This window comes from Aptenodytes patagonicus, chromosome 19 (assembly GCF_965638725.1).
Source record: "Aptenodytes patagonicus chromosome 19, bAptPat1.pri.cur, whole genome shotgun sequence".
Taxonomy (NCBI): domain Eukaryota; kingdom Metazoa; phylum Chordata; class Aves; order Sphenisciformes; family Spheniscidae; genus Aptenodytes; species Aptenodytes patagonicus.
In genome coordinates, this window is record NC_134967.1 from 3,491,534 (window position 1) to 3,510,472 (window position 18,939).

Below are 18,939 nucleotides of genomic sequence, written 5' to 3' on the forward strand. Positions count from 1 at the left end.
AAATAAAATTGTTTGGAAAGAGGCAGCTTAAGCTATGGAATGAAAGAACCCGTTCTAAAAATTAGAATTTTGTTTAATGGAGAGGTCAGGAAACTTGAAGATACAAGTAATTACGAAAATACAGGCTTTTTTTTTTTTTACTTTTCATAAGCAAATGCAAGCACATTTTTCCTACTTCAATATAAAACTTGGATTTTCCTTGTCACACAGCTCCATAATTTGAAAACCCAGTAAATTAACTGCTGTAACGGGATCCTCCTTTTTAACGTTTTAAAAATGTCTTAAAAAATCTTCACTGCTTCTTCAATGTGGTCCCAATACCAGGAGCTGACGGACGAGACATGAAAATACTTGGCACAGTGCAAGAGGTTCAAAGCGCTGTATGAAATTAGGTTCTTTTCTTGCCTAAATCCTTCAGTTTTATAATAGTTTCAGTGTGCCCATTTTCAAAGTCTTTTCTGAAAATTACTTGCAAGTACAAGTTTAATACACAGTTGTAAAAGGTTTCTTCATAGTAGAAGTAAAGACCTGTTTGGCAGTTCTCAGTTCCAGAAATAATGTTAGTAAACTTCATAGCTTTTGTGGAAGTTTAAAATTTGTATTTTAAAACATGTATCTCTTCTGTAGCTGTAGAATAAATGCTATTGCAAAATATCCTTTTTCAGTCTAAGGCCTCAGAAATAACTACTGCATTTAGTTTCTCTTGAGGTAGAACGGAATAGTTCAGCTGGAAGGGAAGTACGATGATCATGTAGTCCAACGGTATGTTTTTATGGCATAAAAGAAAAAAGTTATGCCTACTGTATGACTTCACTCAAATGTAATTCAGACATCGCATTGCGAGTTCTGGTTAAAAACAGACACCACAATTGCCAGTTGAGTCACATATGTAAAATATAATTATGGGAAATGGGATCCTAAAAATCGACTTCCAAAACCAAAAAGAATCCCACTTGATTCAAGGACAACCTCTACTAAATTTTCTGTAAGAGGTGGTTGGATCTTCAGCGTCAAGCAGGAAGTGAAGAACAGGATTTTCTGGTTCTGAGGTTTGAGTCAATTCCACTTTTTACGGATTATGCTATGCAATCATCAAGAGAGAGCCCTTTTCCTGAGGTCAATGCGTGTGAGCTATCTGGCATACATATTCGCATGGATCTTCTCTAATATTCACTGGAAGGTAGGGAAAAATATTTTGGGTTTATGGTCAACCTCAAAAATTAGGTCAGAATCAAACAGGGAACCATATTAAATCAGCCAGGGCCCAAAGATGACAAACTTTAGAACTGTCAATAAAAGGAACTTACTTCCTACTCCAAGATAACAACTATTTAATCTAGATTTTCTTTTCTAAAATGAAATGAACTATGTACAGCTAATGAAATGCTATTGTTTAGACATAACAGTTACAATCTAGTAAAAAGGCTCCTGTAAAAGATTTCACTCCTTGATCTACTTAAGATTGATTTGAGAAGTTTGGTCCAATAATGAGCGAAAGCAAACTATAATAAAAGAAATATCCAGGAGGATGAGGGAAAGTATGTCCATGAGGATATGGGATAGGAAATTGAATGCAATAGTTTTAAAATTAAAATCAAATGGATAATTCATTAGCATTGAATGAATGATAATTTAACTCCAGTCTCTTAGAAGTGCTGGTCACAGCCATGTTCTTGACAGGTGGCATACCTGAACCCACACTGTCATCACAAGAAGTCTCAGCAGAAAAATCAATGGCATAAAGTTAGAAAAACATTCCTTTTCAAATCTGGTAAAGGTCTCTCTAAGGTATCACAGAAGAAAGGGAGGAGTTGGCCGTTCAGTTTAAAAGAAAAAGCATTCAAATTTTTTTGAACTGCAAAGATCATCTTTCAACTCTCAAAGCTGACAAAAGAGATGAAAAACCTCAAAAGCATCAGTGTCTATATTTGTCTGAAATTTCAAGTCTCTGTAGGAATGCTACATTTAACATAATGTTTATTTTAGAAGATAAGGGGTTGTTTGATTAATGTTATCAGTCAATCAGTATACAATCTGTAATTTCCTTTAACTGGTTTTCATCCCCACATCTTGAATACCCAGAGGAAACTTCTTTTCTTCTGGAAGTAAGTCTTGAAGTAAATTGTCCTCATTTTCCACTGAGATCTGAATTTCAGTTTCTTTTTTCAAGGGGTTTTCTTCTTTGGAAAGGGGAATTTCTTCCCCTGTTGGGGAATAATAGGGAGCGTTTCCATAATCCATGCTAGTTGAACTAGTCTGTTCTGGGAACTGGGAACTGCAGTCTGGACTACATACTTTAACAATACAAGTCACATTGACCTGCGTTCCTCCGTTACCGGAATGTTCTGTCAAATAAACAGAAAATACATTAAACATGGAAGAATGAAACCCAGAACAGGATGACTGGATTCTTTATCCAGCTCTTTGACCTAAAGTTAAAATAGACACTAAGTATCTTCTTTCTTCACTTAATTTAGGTAAGCTGGTGGAGTTGGTTCTGTAACGTTTTAGGGTTTTTTTGGTACCATAAAATCCACGTCATCCCAGAAATAAAAAAGCCATAAAAATTAATACAGAGCCCTGCATCACAGCCAACTCCTTACCCATCTGTTGCCATTTCAGATGCTTTTGGCAATGTTCTTTTCTTACTGCTCCCTTTGGCTCTTACTCCCACTCACAGGTAAGTGCCTCCCTTCACATGGATCCCCTAGTCTGCAAATAACTACTTCTCCATTGAGCGCACTCTCTTTACTTTTTCAGGCTGACAGCAATCACTTTTTCTTTTCAAAAGTTACTCTCTCTGCTGAACATGGGTCTGATGTTTTATCCTGCCATTTAAACTTCCGCTACAGAGACTCATAATTGATAATCAAATTGCAAGAGGTTCTGGATCATTCTGATACATTCTTACCTGAACTCGCAGAGTTGTGTCTGTCTCCACTGTGAAGCTTACAACCTTCTGCAGCTGAACATTGCTGCTGAAATCCTTCTGTTTCTTTCTTTTCATTGCTCTTGTTACTTACTCCATTGACTCTTGCAGACCCAGTTGGATTACTCAGGGAGCTACTGCTGGACCCAGAAGTTTCCAAGAGATGCTGTTCCTCCTGTTCAGAACTGCTGGAGTTTTGCGATCCTGTATTTCTTACTTTTTTGTCACACTGCTTTTCTGTAGGGAAAAAAGGCTGGGACATTTGCAGAGAAATGCAAAACATTAATCTTTTTAAAAAACACTAACAAAGAACTGGTCAGTACTTAGGCAGCTAAAAAAACCACTGATAATTGCCATTTGCATACTGATGACTAAGTAAAATTCAAACCAGCTCATTAGGTGTTCAACAAAATGAACCTGTCTCCTGAAGGCACCTACAGTACTTCACTGATTACCCTAGGGAACAAGGGCTCTAAAATCTGGTCTTCTGAGCCACACCTGTGTTCTATTGCTAATATAAAGGGAGGATGGTACATTATGTAGGTTATGTAAGGTACATCTTATTACACTCTAGCTTGGAGACCAAACCACTCCATTCTCACTCCAGTTGTCTTTCTGCTGTGCCGTTTTCTTCTACTTGTAATTAGATAAGACTGCATCATTTCTATGTAACTTTTAAAGAAATGGAAAAGGTGGAAAGGAAGGAGTGACACTCACCAAATCTGCTTCTGTAGTCGGTGGAGAATATACAAGGGCTGCAAGTGAGCAAAGACAGTTCATTAACACCTAAATTTGTTTTCAGTTGCAAAAGCTGCTCTCTTAACTAGTCTGAATGATATCCTCTGCTCCTGGAATAAGCTCCAAATGTACGCTTATTACACACTGTTTAAAAATGTTGAAATCTATATTGTATTAATTTTGTAAGGTGACACTAAATTTAGCCAGCAAGCAAAGAGGACCCTCTGCATGAATTAATAGTTTTTCTAGTATAGTGTCAGTGAGAAAAGGTATTGATGACAATAAAATATGGTCGTGACTGTTTAATGATAACATTTCATAGTGTCTACTATTTAAATGATGAAGTACAAAATATTTTACAAGCTCCAGTAGGAGCAAAACTGTTGTACAGTTGTCCAGCTCCACTGGGATGTTGTATGTTTAGACAATTATCTAAAATCTGAGGAACAAGAGATTTGAACAGGACATTTGCCTCACTGTATCCCCGTATTGAGATTAATTTCACCCCATGTGATTTAATAAAGATACTTTTACTCTAAATACATATGGTATTCCTGGAGTATTTTTTTAATTCTATTTTTCTGTAGCCCCAAAGCTTATGTGATCAAGCTGATTTGCATGAGTTTTCTCTTAGTCTCTCTTCTATTGACCTTTGAACCCTTTGGCCATTTTCACCCCCATGTAACAGAGGAATGGTGTCAAAAGCTCCTCAGGGTTTCATGAAGCTATAGGTTGCCAGCTAGTGAGGCAGAAACCTGTAAATCATCACCTTGTCCCCTTGAAAAAAAAAATAAACTAACTCATACATTATTAGACACCAAAGAATCTACACGCTAGTGATACTTCATCCATATCCAGCCATGAGAAAAGCTTCGAAGAGAGCTAGCATCTTCTAAGACGCTAATGTCAGTCAACCACTAGGCTCAAATTAGTAGGAAATGAGGTGACACTCTTCCTAATATTTATAGATCTGCTTGTTTTCACTTCATGAATCTTACCTTTTTTTTTGGAGACTAAGCAATACCCCAAAATAGCGATTATCAGGACAAATAACAATGGTCCTGCTACTGATGCTGAAAATAAATTAAAAAGATAAATTATTTAGCAGGTTGATCTGACAAAGGATCTAATTAGAAAGAGGTAGTTTTGTAGTTTCTGTCCATGGCTGCAAAAGTTAAATTTACAAGTATCGGGTGTGTCTGACGTTCACATTTGATGCCTCTATTGTGAGATACCAAGGTCTCATTTCAGTCTCCACCATTTCATAAAATTGAATTTTCCTGTCCTGAAAAGCAAGGACAGACTTTTGGCCTCAGTCACAAAAGATATCTCTCTAGGCTAGGAACAGTTTGTTAGATACAAGGCCAGGCAGTCCAGAATGCTCCTAAGCATATATGCCTTGTGGACAGGTTGTGAACAGGAGAGAATACATCTACACTTGCCAATGGTATAAGGACTTCCCATTTCGGGAAAAGCTGCCAGAAGTCTCCAAAGACCCCTCACCAGGAGGTTTATGAAATCAATCTTGCCTCAGTTCAGAATCTAAGATACAACCTTTTCCACCACCTCCTTCATAGTAGCAATTCTCAGGAAATGCCTTCTATAATCTAGTTTTGGGATTTTTAGAAATACTTCCAGAATTACAAGGACTGTAGAATGCCCTGGGGTAGTGCAGATGCATAGATAAATATTATGCAACTCACTACAAGCAGTGTCATATTGAATTAATTCAGCTGTTCTGAGGTTCTGCTTGGGTACAGGTAATTGGTCTTGGAAAGAAACTGAGAACTAAATACAAACTTGCTTCCTAGCCAGACAAAAATGACTTTAAATTAGTTAATAGCTCACCAATGATGTAAGACATGTCAGGCACAGAGTTTAAAATGACAGGTCGAGTTATTATTTCAGGTTTGTCGGAAGCCGAGCTTTGGGTCAGGAGCAGGTTCAAAATCGTATGAGGTAGAACTGTGGCAACTGCTGTTTCTGAGTCACTGCAAACAGTGTCATTCATGCTGTTACCAGGAATAGCCACTGATTTACAACTGCAAGAAACAAAAAGAGAAGTTAGGAAAGAAAGCAACCCTGTGCACAGTTAAGGTTGCTATTAGACAGGAACACTGGCTTACACTGTATGTGGTATACAGCTGGTGTCGTAAGATTCCTCATGTGAAAAAGTGCCAGGAGGACAAGGTTTACATTCTGTATCTGTGCTATCTGTCCCTTTAAACAAATAGAAAAACTCCAGTTAGTCATCTAGTGAGAAACAAGAATGAATAATCAAGGTCTGCGGTACAGATCCTGGAAGTGATACAGAGGCAGTACACAAAATACAGTCTTTAACTGTCACAGAAGAGATTAATTTAAAACACCCAACCCAAACACAAATCAGAAGATTCATCGGCTGTTAGTTTGGTGCCCTTGATAGTCAGTCTTTTTCAAATACTGTAAAAACCCCACCAAAAGGTTAAAATGTGGTACTACAGGCAGAGCTGAGCTTTTTCACTCATCCCTGACAGGCTGACCACCTATTCCATTGTTGGAGTTCTGTGTCTTTTCAAATGATTCTTAATTTCTTAAAAATATTCAGTGTTCCACCTCTTTGAATATTATTTATCATCTTGAGACAGCTACATTGTCAGAGTGGTGACTTTCATCGTCTAATAAAGACAGATTAATTCTTCAGGACAGCATAGAGTCATCATTACTTACCGTACCCAAAATTCAACCTGAAGCCCTGTTTCAAGGATTTAAGCGGGAATTAAGTGGTCTTGAATCCGAGTCACTTGTATGGAAGAAATCACACGGCAGAGCAAAACAAAGGAAGGTTAAGTTGGATTGGGGAACTTTATGATATATGGTAGTAACAGATTGCGACATGTTGTCCCTTTGGATATGCCTCTTGAGAATACTGTTGCTCTAGTTACTGCCTACTTGCTAAGATAATGCTTGCACTAAAAAGAACGCATAACTGCAGGGAATTAAAAGACAATATTCCTGTAATTTACTGAGTTGGAGGCAGATTCAGAAATATTTATGGACTATTAATGCAAAAAATAACCCTCTTCATACAGTAAAACTATTTTGTGTGTAGGGTGTTTAGAATTAAATTACCTCTTCTGGAAACACGGTAACCTTTTCCACATTTTTTATGCACTTTACATATTTTGCAGTACTCATATATTTTCGAAATGCAGTACTCATTGGGTGGGCAGCTACAGATTCTGTCCTGTGACTTAGTGCATGTTTGATTCTGCACAAATCCTGTTTTTAAAACAAGAATAAAGCAAGATGTCATTAGCAACATTTAAAATCATAGCCTGCAATGTTTCAAGTGAATATGAGGTGATGTTCACATACCACAAACTGAAGACAATTTTGCAGCTTCTGGCTAGTATAGCATTATAAAACAAGTATGTTATATGCCCCAACATCTACATTTTCAGAAAAGCTTCCTCTTTCTCTCTAGGAAAGGAGAAATTTGCATCTGTAGAATTCACACTTGAAACTCTGTACCTGCAGTTGCATCGTATTGTATCATAACCATAAATATGCACATTTGTGTTACCTGTGCTCATCACTGCGGTATCTGGGGGCCATACTAAGATTTGTAGTCTAAGCAGATCATGCAACTGTATTTAAAGTGATTAGAGACCTTACTGCAGACACTTTCATACTGTAACTAACCAGCTTCGTAGGTTTATCTATTTAGATGAGACCAAAGGTCCTTTGAACAACTTAGACTGTATCATTAAAACTTAATTGCCAGTGAGTCAAGTAGATAATTTTCTACACCAGTTTCCATTAGAAATGATGAGCAACAGCATGACTGAATTGGTCTAATAGATCACATGCATTAACAAACGTACAGATGTTGGTACAATGTACTACTTTATATACTGTTAAGCTGTTTTAATGAACTGAACCAGCATGCTCTCACTGACTGCTGCTTTGCAAAAGAAATAAAAACAATATAGGAATATCACAACTGGTGCTTGCTGTTGTCAGTTCAGCAGACAAACCGAGGAATGACTGGATGCTGGAAATGTAATTACCCATTTACCCCTGCACAACTCAGGTCTTAAGCTCCCTTGGCTGGAGAGTATAAGCAGGAAGTTACTCTACTGATGACATTTGTACCTATTTTAGTGATGCAGTACCTTAGTTTCCAAGAACGTAAGATTGGTGTCACATTTTTAGGACTTAGAGAGAAAAAGGGGCAGGGCCCCCTGCAAGACTTTTCCCTGATTCTTTTCCCCAAATCTTATGAGTACCAAAAGCATGAGAATGGGACTATACAAGGAATAGACAAAACCTCCCAGTTTTCTTAGGAGAAAAGACTAGGTTAAACCAAGCCCACTCTTTGAGCAGGCTGCTAAAGTCACAAATGCCTCTTTAATAATTCAAGCCTACCTTTCCTGCAGGGTGGTGAGCAGGCAAAGCACTGAGGAGACCGATTCCAGATTGCTGTATACGTGTTAGGTCTACAGGGACTGCACTTTGTGTCCACCCTGTCACTGCAGCTCTCAGTCTTATATTGACCTATTAAAAAAAAACCAAACCAAAACAAAACAGAGAAAGCATCTCATTGGAAAAGATCACTAGGAATTGTTTACGGTAAGTTTCATTCTTAGTTATAGAAACCCTTTCCCTTCACTGCCACTATCAGATTGGTAACGTATACCAACCAAGTATTGATTTAAAGGAGGACTGCACGTATATATAGGGAAACTCTGATTTCTTGCATGTTATTTGTGTTTGACCCCTTTTTCTACATTCAGTTCAGTGAATTCCAGCCATGTTCAAAACAAGGCAGCCTCGCTCCTGAACACAACCCCTCAGCATATACTTAGATGCAACTACCACAGTACATAAAACAAATTTTTTATCCTCATAGAAGCTGCGTTTTGTGGTGAAACACAGGATGGTGCTTCATGCTGAAAGTCAGGCACGTGCTAGAATGTTGTGTCTGGGTGAGGCCCTTACTACCTTTACAAGCAGCAAGCGAAGAAAGCATAATAAAGTATTACCACAAACAGACCTGAATTAGAACTTCACCACTTGTCACTACTGATGGGACATGAGCTCACTCTTTTTCCTTCACCTCTTCTGCCAGCCTTAACATCGTCAGCCAGCCCTAACAGATCAAAGCAATGAGTTTCTGAAGCTACTGGCGTTGCAGACAAGATCAAAAGCTATCAAAGGCAGTTTCTCCAGTGCTTCTCACCAACAACAGAGTAGCGTGCAGTGGTGGGAATAAGTAAATATGAGCTCAAACATACCCATTTGGGAGAAGGGAAAACACCTCAGTTGCCATTTCCCCCTTGCTTGAAAGGAGGAAGAAGATAAAAGTCAATGTCTCATATCCTGTACAGAAATATCCTGGAAAACATGCTCAGAAAGCAGGAGTAACACTGAGAAAGCCTTGGGAGCTGCTTGGAGAATCTCTGTTCTCTGAAAGAAGGGGCCCTGGAGGTGAGCCATAGAAATTATTTCCAAAGACTTTGTTTTTCCATGTACTTACTTGAACCTTAAAATTCTGCCTCCCACATCCTGCTAATGATTTAGGCTTCAATTTTTCATAAATTATGGTAAAAAAATTCAAATTCATAATAACAAAAATAAAGATTTTAGACTTCTTACAACTTCTTGCCCACAGTTTGTTATTCTGAAAAATTAAAATTCAGGAGAAATCGACTGAACAGTACATACCACAACAGAAAAAGGTTTTACCTATGAATTATCATCTTTCATCTGTTGTGTTTTTAACAAAGGAAGCTTGACAGATCTATCTAGACATTTTCGGTTAATTCAGGCAACTGTGGCTGCTTCAGCAGATACCGATTTCCTGCTTCAACTTCTGTATCTCTCTGACAGGAACTCAGCATTTATGGAGGCAAATTTTGTTTGCTCAGCATGTAATGAGACAAATAGGCAGTTTTTTGCTGTCTAATGTAATAATGTAATGACAACTTATTGCAAAAATTCTATTATTAAAATACCCAAACGGCATTACTACCCCCAAAAAAAACCCCAAGCCCACACACCCACCTTTCTGCAGTCAACAACTTTTGCTAACAAAAGATCACTAATAATTATCACTGGAGTGTAAGACATGACACCTCAAAGCAGACAGTTTCTGTAGTCTTGTACCCAGACTCTGATAGTGGTCTGCAAGTGTCTGATTTACAGTAAAAGACAACAAAACTCCCTTAATGAGCAATTACAGATTAACCTGTCCGACGGAAAGCTCCTTATATAAGTGATATTATCGAAGTACAGAAACTAAGTTCTACCTCATGCCCTGTTTTACAATATATTTGTTATTAGTGGGCTTGGGTCTGACATGTGTTGTCTAATTTTTGTAATTCCCTTAGTGAGCTGTTGCTCCCTCCCCCAAATGTTGACTTAAAAATACTTTAATCAAAACACCATGCAAAGTTGTTCCTTCAAGAGCTCAGCACAAAGCTGTGCTTACAAGAGCTCAGCAGCCTACCTCCTGATAAGCCCCAGCCAGGTTAGCCTTGTAACAGAATTCCAATTCTGATGAACAGTGTGCCTATTCTGCAGATATTTTTACAGCCACAGCATTTTATTGTCTTCCAGCTAGACAACAGCAAAAATTCGATGCTCTTAAGATGTATAAGTAATCAAAATGTACTATGCTCATCTGAAAATTGACTGAATTTGGCTGTGTAAAGTAATAGTTTGAATTATAGCCTACCTGGAGGGCACTGGCTGCAACATTTATTAAGTCCTTCTTCATAGAATTCAGTGCTGGGATCTTTGCATTGTGCCAACTGTGGTGTATAAGGCAATGAATATTCCTAGGAGAAATTAAAGGAAAATCATGAGTCACAAGTCCACTCTGACCCTAGAGTAGAGATTCAAAAGAAACAAACACTTAAAGATCAGTGCGATTATAAACACCTCCCTTTCCAAGACACTGATGTAGGCCTGATGAAACAGAAAGCAGCAGATGCCAAAAAGTTGAAGGAGAATGCACAGCTTATAAGATACATGAGACCATTTAGAGGTTCCTCTGCTTTTCAAAGATCTGTCACAATGAACAAAGCGATTTCTCCAGGTTTTATGTTCAAAAGAATGCAATGGAACCATGGGATTAGCATCACACCTGGTCACTACTGCATCCCCTAAACCAAAGGGCTAAGTACCTGTTCACAGCTGCCGTGATTCAAACAACCTTTTACAAAACGCCAGCGAAACCTGAATTCTTACCTGTGGGTTTGTGGGGAGAAGCGTTTTCCGCAAAGTGGCTATGTTAAAAACGATACCTTCGTACCTAGTAGGTCTACTCCCTATACACATTTAGAGCCCTATCTGAAAACTAGAAGATTGATTTTGCTACTTATGAATTCCCTCAGGCCTCCTGAGCCGGTGGAAGAGGGAGCTGTGGGTCTAGCACTGCTGCAGCGCTTGAAGGAATCTTTCTGTTTTCATCAGTGGGTGCAAAGGTCACTAAGTTCAATTCTCTATTGTGCTTATGTTCATTATGCCCTCACTTACACCCATACAATATCCAGGCAAGATAACCCATCCCTTCAGTCAAAAAAACTGTGCTATTAGAACTGTTTCACCAAAGGGAAAGAAAAAAGGCTTTTATCATTCCAGATACTTTGTGATTCCTTTCTCAATGAGAAAGGCCTTGATGTTTTGAAAACAATGTCTCCAAAAACTGCACTGCTGCTTCTGAAAAGGAGCAATCGGCTACAAGACTTAAATAAAAATAAAAAACCTACCTCATATGGCAGGTCAAATGCATAAGAAACAGTCATGAAGCACAGTGTACCTAATTTTCAGTTCTTACCAATCAACACAGCTCAGTGACTTCAATGAACAAGCGTCAAAATATCTGAGGACCTGACATCTGTTTTCAAAGGGAAAAATATACTCACTCAAAAGAAAAAGGCTAATGTTAGGTAGTACAAGCGTAGGAGTTTCCTGCTAGGTCAGAAAGATGCTGTTCAAAAAGTATGTGACACTGCTTAATTTTCTCCAGTTTGAAGAGATTGCTCCATGTATAATCTACACACATTTAGAGAAGTACTTTAAGTGTTATTAAAAAGAGAAATCAAAACAGGAACAAGCTCTTTGGAAGCCAGTAATGAAAATATCCTTCCTCCTTACTGAAAAAACATGTTGATTATCTATTGTGTCTTCACATTACTGACAAAGTAGACTAACACTTCCCACTCTCAACAATTTACTTAAAGGGAACCCAACATTTTCTTATGCAGCTTGTTGAAAAATTTTACCTCTTATCTAGATGTATATCTTATCTCATCCTCTGCGTTGCCTGTTGTAAATACTGCCCTGCGAGTTAAAGACACAGGAAAACCGGTTGGTTGATGGGTTCACATCTATTTCCCTTAAGCTGTGCTTGAAAGGATATGTCTGCTGTCTGATACAATCTCCCTGAAATTTTATCTGATGAGCTGTGGCTCTCAATGACATACAATTGACAATTTCTTGCCAACTGTCCTCAAAGAACATTATGGGAAACTAAAAGGGACTTGTAACTCACTTAGATACAATTTATATACACACATGAGCTCAGCTTTGTTTGCACTGGAAGGATGCCATTAATTTTAGTAGTTACTTCCAATGTAAACTAGTTTAATCAAAGTTGTCAAGGCCAGCAATCAAATCTCCTACTATGTCAGAGGAAGCGTAGGCCTTTTACTAGGTATAAAACTCTCCTGGATTTCTTGGCTAAAAGACGATCCCACTTTTTCTATCCAACTCACCAATTTTAAGGCCTGAGTTGGGCAGTACAATATTTGCTGCCCAAAACAAATCCGTCTGGCATCCAGATCCGTTGGCTACTTTGGGCTGAAAGACTGATGAGTAGGGGCCAGATTCTATTCCACAATCTTTACATTTTGTTACTGTTTGTAGCTCTCATAAGTCCTTATTTTGTCTTCTGTTTTTACTGTGATTCAATGTTCTGCAAGCAGATTGTGTGAAGGAAAAGTAACCTGATGCTGCATCTTTTGCGTTATAGCCTTAGAACTTCTCACATTAGGTAGTAGTGTCTAATGGCAGCAGACTTTTAAGATACTTCTACGGACAAAATGAAGACTTTGGAAGACTTCATTTAATTTGACAGGTACAAGTAGAAGTAAAATGCCTCATCTATCTAGCAGCAGAGGGACGAACATTATTAAACATGAAATTTAGTCTAGTTCTATGCACATCAATCAAATTAAGCAATCTATTTTGGCACAGAAATGGGTAAACTATGCTTGCCTTTGACTACACAACTCACTAGGGAGATTTTTGCAATGCCTTTGTATTAAGCAATAACTAAGAAGTTACATACAAAAAGTCAATGCTCAAGACTCTGGAGAGAGTCCCTGCATTGTCTGAATCATTTTCCCATCTGCACCACAGACATACAGTAGATAGGTGACCTAATTTGTCACTGGAGAGGAGTGGGCTAACAGCAGCCTCCATACCAACTGAGAGGTTAGTACAGACTCTTCTAAATACGTATCCACAAGCACAATTGTTTCCAAGATTCTCTATATCCTACCCTTCTCTATATCTTACCCAAGATAAAACTGGCAGAGAACACGTCTGTATCTCATGATTTTCAGGCCTGCAGCTGTATCTGTGCTGTGTGGAGCAGCACTAGAAGGGAAAGGGCCTGCGGGCTGTCCCCTCCCACACAGGTGTACAGAGGCCAACCACAACTGAGACCTTAATGTCTGTACCAGAGCTGAGCCGCGTCGTGAACTACAAAACAAGATTTGGATTCAGACTTCTTCAGAATTAGAAGGGCTTGATCCAATGCACCGGCCTGGCCCTACCTATTAGTGAGGAAGTCCAGGTCTCAACTACTCACAGCACGTCACAATGTAATGCATTCCCTATGTGCTGAATATTAATTACAATGAACATAATTTCCTTTAATTCCTGCTTACAGCTTGGTCCTGTAGTCTTGGACTTTATGTGTAATTAAATTTAAGTATCCTCAATAATAGAAATAAAACTTGCTAATATAATGGATGAATATATATATATTAATCCATTCACATAACATGCATTTTCACTCAAGGAGGTCATTTAAACAAGGATATTTAAGCATATATTTTAATCCTAACTCACATGTCTACATTTTTATTTGCTTCCTTTTCACACAGTTGCCTTCTTCAAACTCAAGCTGTCAAACAAAGGAGTCTAAACAGGAACTACATCTGGCGTATAATGTTCTTTATGCATGTGAAACCACAATGAAGTCACCAAGGGCTCTGACGTAAAAATCTGTTGCTATGGAAAAGACTTGAGGTAAAGCGATAATGTTTGCTGAGCTACCAAACCTGCTGAAGAGGGGAAAAAACAGAATTCTGTTTAAAATATTTAAACTGGTCATTTACAAAAATAATTCTCTTGAAGATTACTTATCGGATAACAGCAAGTCTCACCAAAATCAGCTGGAGTTTTATCAGGCTGTACCAACTACACTCAAACCATAAAGCTTCTTTTAAAGCTGCTTTCCTGCAAATATCTCTCTAAGATTACGGGTCCGTTATGTGAATTATTCCCCCATCCTAGATCGTACTTCACTTCTGTAAAGCAGGAGTCCTTGCATAGCCACAGACAAACAGATTTACAACTCCACGTTCCCCCTCCCTGAGAAAACAGTATCTTTTTGCTTACTGCTAGGGGTTCTACTTCATTGCCACTCACCACCATAATATGAAAACGTTTTCCCAGAATGAGATGGCAGGAGGCTGCATAGAATATGGAAGCTCTTCACAACATGCAAAAATTATAGAAGCAAGTCAAAGTTTGTAGGAAGACACAGTATATTTTATTACATATGTATTTGGAAAAACATACACATTTTCAGGAATACCAGCTCTTCTGTTTCAAAACTTCAGGCTTACGTATCCAAAAGTTGGTCTGGTTTCCCAAAGGTGGCCCTAATAAAAGGTATTATCCACTAAATCGAGATCTGACACTTACAGTAACAGGCACTGTCAAAGCTGATGAGCCTTAAAAATCTAGTTTCCCTGTGGAAAGCGAAGATACTCAGGCAAACAAGGAATGAAAGCAAGAGGAATAATGGATTACAGGCCTGAGGGGCAGGAAGACAGGTTGTACCCTCATCACTTGTCAGAGAAGGGCAGGTGATGAGCAAGTTCCCAAGAAAGGATCAGCAAGTCAGGACTGGCCACATTGGGTTTGACCTTACGTGGAGACATCCTGGAAGATGCACCTAAGGGAGACAGAGCGATAACCTAACATCGAGAGCAGAGCAGGAAAGGAGAAGCTATGTGAGCCCTAAGTGTAAAGATGGCAGATGAAGAACCTTCCCAAGGTGCCCCAGGTGTACCAGCCAAAAACACTGCCAGAGGGGTTAACTGTTTTCTATTTAGGCCAAATGCCAGAATTGGCATTTTTCTATTATTTTCAGACAAATAATTTTATTGGGATGGTGTTGCTTGTATCACAGATGGTTTTTGCAATGCCCTGTTAAGACTTTCAGTTATCATGAACTTTGATGCAACGACCACAAGTGTGGATATGTACAACAGCAAAGCTGCACGTCACCCCCAGCCCTCCTAGCTCTGACCATAAAAAAGCAGGGACATCTGAGCAGTCTGCTCAGGTTTATTTCAGGATTTTTCCACAAGATCTCCTTTACGCTCCTCCTTTTGCAGTTCAGAGCATGTGCGTGGTTACCAACACACCTTCCACGTACCAGCAGCATTCCCCTTACAACCACTCAGCAGCATCCAGAGGATGACTGTCTCCATACACATCAGCAACTACACTGCAGAGCACACTGTGCTGCTTTGCAAAGGACAGTTACGTAGGTTTGAGGCTATTGAGAAAGTTTCTGTTAAAAATATCTGGTGATTGAGTTGTTCAAAATGGCAAAAATTATGCTCAGTTCCTGTGAGTAACACAGGGACTTAGGCCAGTCTTTCAGGTAATTTCAGCTGAATGAGAAAAAACAAGAAAAAGTGTCACCCTATAACTACTGCTTTGCCAGTTTCTCTCCCTCAAAACCAAAATAAGTTTTCTTTAACTGATCACATTTTAAATTTGATATAACAGGCAGGTTTTTTCCAGCTCTGTGCAGATGTGGTACATCTGAAACTACTGGTTTTGTTTTTCTAATTTATATATGCACTTTTCTTTGGTTCGTCACAATGCAAAAAGCAATGCTGAAAATTTCCTTAATGATTTCCATTATTGTGTTTAGGTCATGTTTAAGGTGAGAGGAGAGTTCATTCCTTTTTCAATCAGAGCCCTTTGTTCAGCAAGGAGCATGACAAAACTTTACACTTAAATTTTGGTGATAAGGTCTGCTACAATCCTGAGACTCTCCCTTCTTTACCTTCCCTACCTTATCCACTCCAAGGTGTTCAGTGAATCAGGTTCAAAATACTATCATCTTACAAACCAGGGCTGAATTCAAAATGAGTGAGAAGCAGTTAAAAAAATTAATTTAATATATTATCAACCCACTATAGCACCCAGTACTCCTTAAAAGACCACTGTGTAATTCCAGGTTCAATATACATTCCGACATCCTCACCTAGTTTCACTGCACCTTCATCTTATCAAGGCTAAATTAATATGATTAAATAAACATGTAAATAATGTACACATCCCATGAAAAAGCAATGACCTGGACATCTCAGCAGCATTTCCATATTTATCTTCATAATCCAGGACACTTTAAAATCAGATGGAAAAATGCTATCAATATACCAGTACAGCATACACACAAAGTCAAGCAGATCCCAGCAAGCTCTTTGGTTTAAACAGTTAAAAGCATTAATTGCCAAGTAGTGGTACAGCTGGACAGAAAAGAGAACAGTCGCAGCTGCATCACATCAGGTCTTAGATGTAAATTAAAAGGCTTTTCTATGTAAATAGGGAATATTTTCAGGGATCCAACAGAACACAACAAGCTCTTCCTGTTTAAACAACGGTGTAAAATACATACAGATTTACACTCTGCACTTGCCAGGACACTCACAGTTTTTGCAAATATTCAAACAAGCCTGAAAAAATCAACCCGTTTCCAATGAAAATCCAGGAAAACGATTAGTCATTGCTTTGGGAAGCCAGGAAATAGCAACGACGCAGCCAAAAGGAGCAGGATGAGCTTTAAAGAAGTCTAAGAGCGGGATGCGAGGCTCCTGTAGAAATCACACCGAGTTCAGCACAAGCAGAGGGAGACGGATAACTCACGGGACTGCAAGCACAACAGTAAAACGCTGTCCACTCGCATTACACCTCTGCAAGCATAACGGTAAAGCGATGCCCACTTGCATTACACCTTGCACGACACCAGGTGCACTCCCGCTTTGCAACCGTGACCATCGTAAAAGCCGCTCGACGCCGCAGAGCGGCGGGCAGACCCCCCCGCCTCCCCCCGGCAGGGCACCGCGGAGGGCTCCCCCGCGGCCCCGCACTCACCCGGCCACCCGCGGCGTGGAGGAGCGCGGCGAGGAGCGCCCAGCGCGGCCCCATCCCGCCGCCGAGTGAGGCCGCCGGCGGGCGCGGGGCGGGGCGGGGCCGGCGGCTGCCCGCCGGCGGCCCGGCCCCGGTGCGGGGGGGCACCGCCCCGGGGCAGGCGGCGGCACCGCCCGGAGGGCTCCGGGGCGGCGCGGAGCTGCGCTAAACGCGAGCCTGGCCGCCGTTCCCCGGGGTAGGCAGCGGTGTCGCCCGCTGGCCGGACAAAAAAAAAAAGCTATTTCAGGTATCTTCGAAGGGACTCCCGGCCCGTGTAAAGGGTCTCTTTGGTCGTATTTCTGCTCCTTTAGCCCCAAAAGATGAACCTGCCTTCTGCAGCATTCTGGCGTTCGTTAATACCCACCGTACCGCTGCACCAGGTTCACTCATCTCTCGTACACGCTGCCGGCATGGTACAGGGAGACCTTAACGTAAATTCAGACCTGCTCTGCTCTTGAGAAAAACTCCAGTTGACTAACAGCTTTGTAAGTTTTGAGCAGCTCTCTTGCAAAAATATTTTCTCTGCAACTGACACATGTACTGAAGTTACCAACAATGAAACATTTACCTTTCAGACAAGAAAAGCGTGGCTATGGCTTAAAATCCATGCAATTTTTAATTCAAAGGTTACCAGCATTATTAAGCTAACCAACTATATTACACCTAGCAGGTTGCAATGCATATGATTCATCTAGAAAGCTGTTCCAGTAACAAAGATTAATTTATATACAGAGCTGAAATACACAGTTAGCTGTCATTATAGAACATCCTTTAACAATCACAGCCAGGTGAACGTGGTTATTCACGGTTTGTGGATACACAAATTGGTGTTCTCTAAAATGAAATAGAAGTTCCTGTATTTTTCTAGAATGAAGCGTATGCACTGGTAAACAATGAACTACCCTGACTGGAAGTGAGGAAAGGGTGACCAGTATTTGTCCTACACAGTTTTTTCTTCTTCCTTGCATTGCTGTTTTATGTCAGTACTTGGTGACTTGACCTTCTGTTGCTCTGTGCGAGCACTTAAACCAAAAAACGTTAATTCTGTTTCCTTCTTCACCTCACATAACTGCCGCTGACATGGCAATACCGATAGCCAAAAGAAATTTCGATCTGAGCATTAGAAGCAGCTTATCTTCTGAATGAAACAAAACAAGTACCAACACAGAAGTACACAGAAAGGATTCACTAATAGCCTCTCTTGCAAGACTCGGTAGACAAACTAAAATATACAGTGGCAGCAGTTGTTTTTAGAAATTATTTTATGTTCTGGACTTGCAGAGAAGAGTGGAATTCAGGAAGTAAATACTGGAACTAACAACACTTGAAATTACAACCAGTTTTCAAATGTACTACAGGTAGATTATCCACTGATGAAAGTCAGTGACTAGATCCCATAATGCTGAGATTCTCCCACTTCATCTCTGGCGCTGTGGTTCCAGAAAAGTATGAATTTCTCTGGATTTATTTCTTCAGTCACAAAATCTTGATAACATACCTTCCCTTATATTGTGAGGCTTAATGGATAAACAAGATCCACTGGACCTACTACATGGAGATTTTCAAAAAGCCTTTGACGAGCTTTCACACCTAAGGTGGTGGAGAAACAAAGTTGTCACAGGATTGGAGGAAAGGTCATTTTATGAATTTGCTAAAAGGTTACAGGACACAAAAGTTATGGCTGTTTAAAAAGCAGGAAGGAAAGAGCACAGCATAATGGTAATTTTTCCAGATAGAGAACAGTTGGCAGTGGGGATTGGTGCAGCCAGTTCTAT

At 39.7% G+C, this 18,939-nt stretch overlaps 1 protein-coding gene across 1 annotated transcript; it reads right to left on the minus strand.

Moving 5' to 3' along the window:
* Positions 1-52: 52 nt before the first annotated feature.
* Positions 53-17,182, minus strand: TNFRSF1B (TNF receptor superfamily member 1B). The gene is made up of 10 exons (XM_076356220.1): positions 17,129-17,182; positions 10,389-10,491; positions 8,078-8,206; positions 6,779-6,928; positions 5,794-5,887; positions 5,516-5,709; positions 4,666-4,740; positions 3,647-3,684; positions 2,912-3,182; positions 53-2,345 (listed from the first exon to the last, which is right to left on the minus strand). The coding sequence occupies exons 1-10, from the start codon at positions 17,180-17,182 to the stop codon at positions 2,047-2,049; spliced, it is 1,407 nt and encodes a 468-aa protein (XP_076212335.1). The 3' UTR covers positions 53-2,046.
* Positions 17,183-18,939: the final 1,757 nt, after the last annotated feature.

Excerpts from the sequence above, each read along its gene's own strand:
- TNFRSF1B (XM_076356220.1), bottom strand. The coding sequence starts at position 17,182 with ATGGGGCCGCGCTGGGCGCTCCTCGCCGCGCTCCTCCACGCCGCGGGT. Across the intron at positions 3,183-3,646 it reads CGACTACAGAAGCAGATTTG|CCTTTTTTCCCTACAGAAAA; the intron begins GTGAGTGTCACT and ends CAAATGTCCCAG. Across the intron at positions 2,346-2,911 it reads ACACAACTCTGCGAGTTCAG|AACATTCCGGTAACGGAGGA; the intron begins GTAAGAATGTAT and ends TTTATTTGACAG.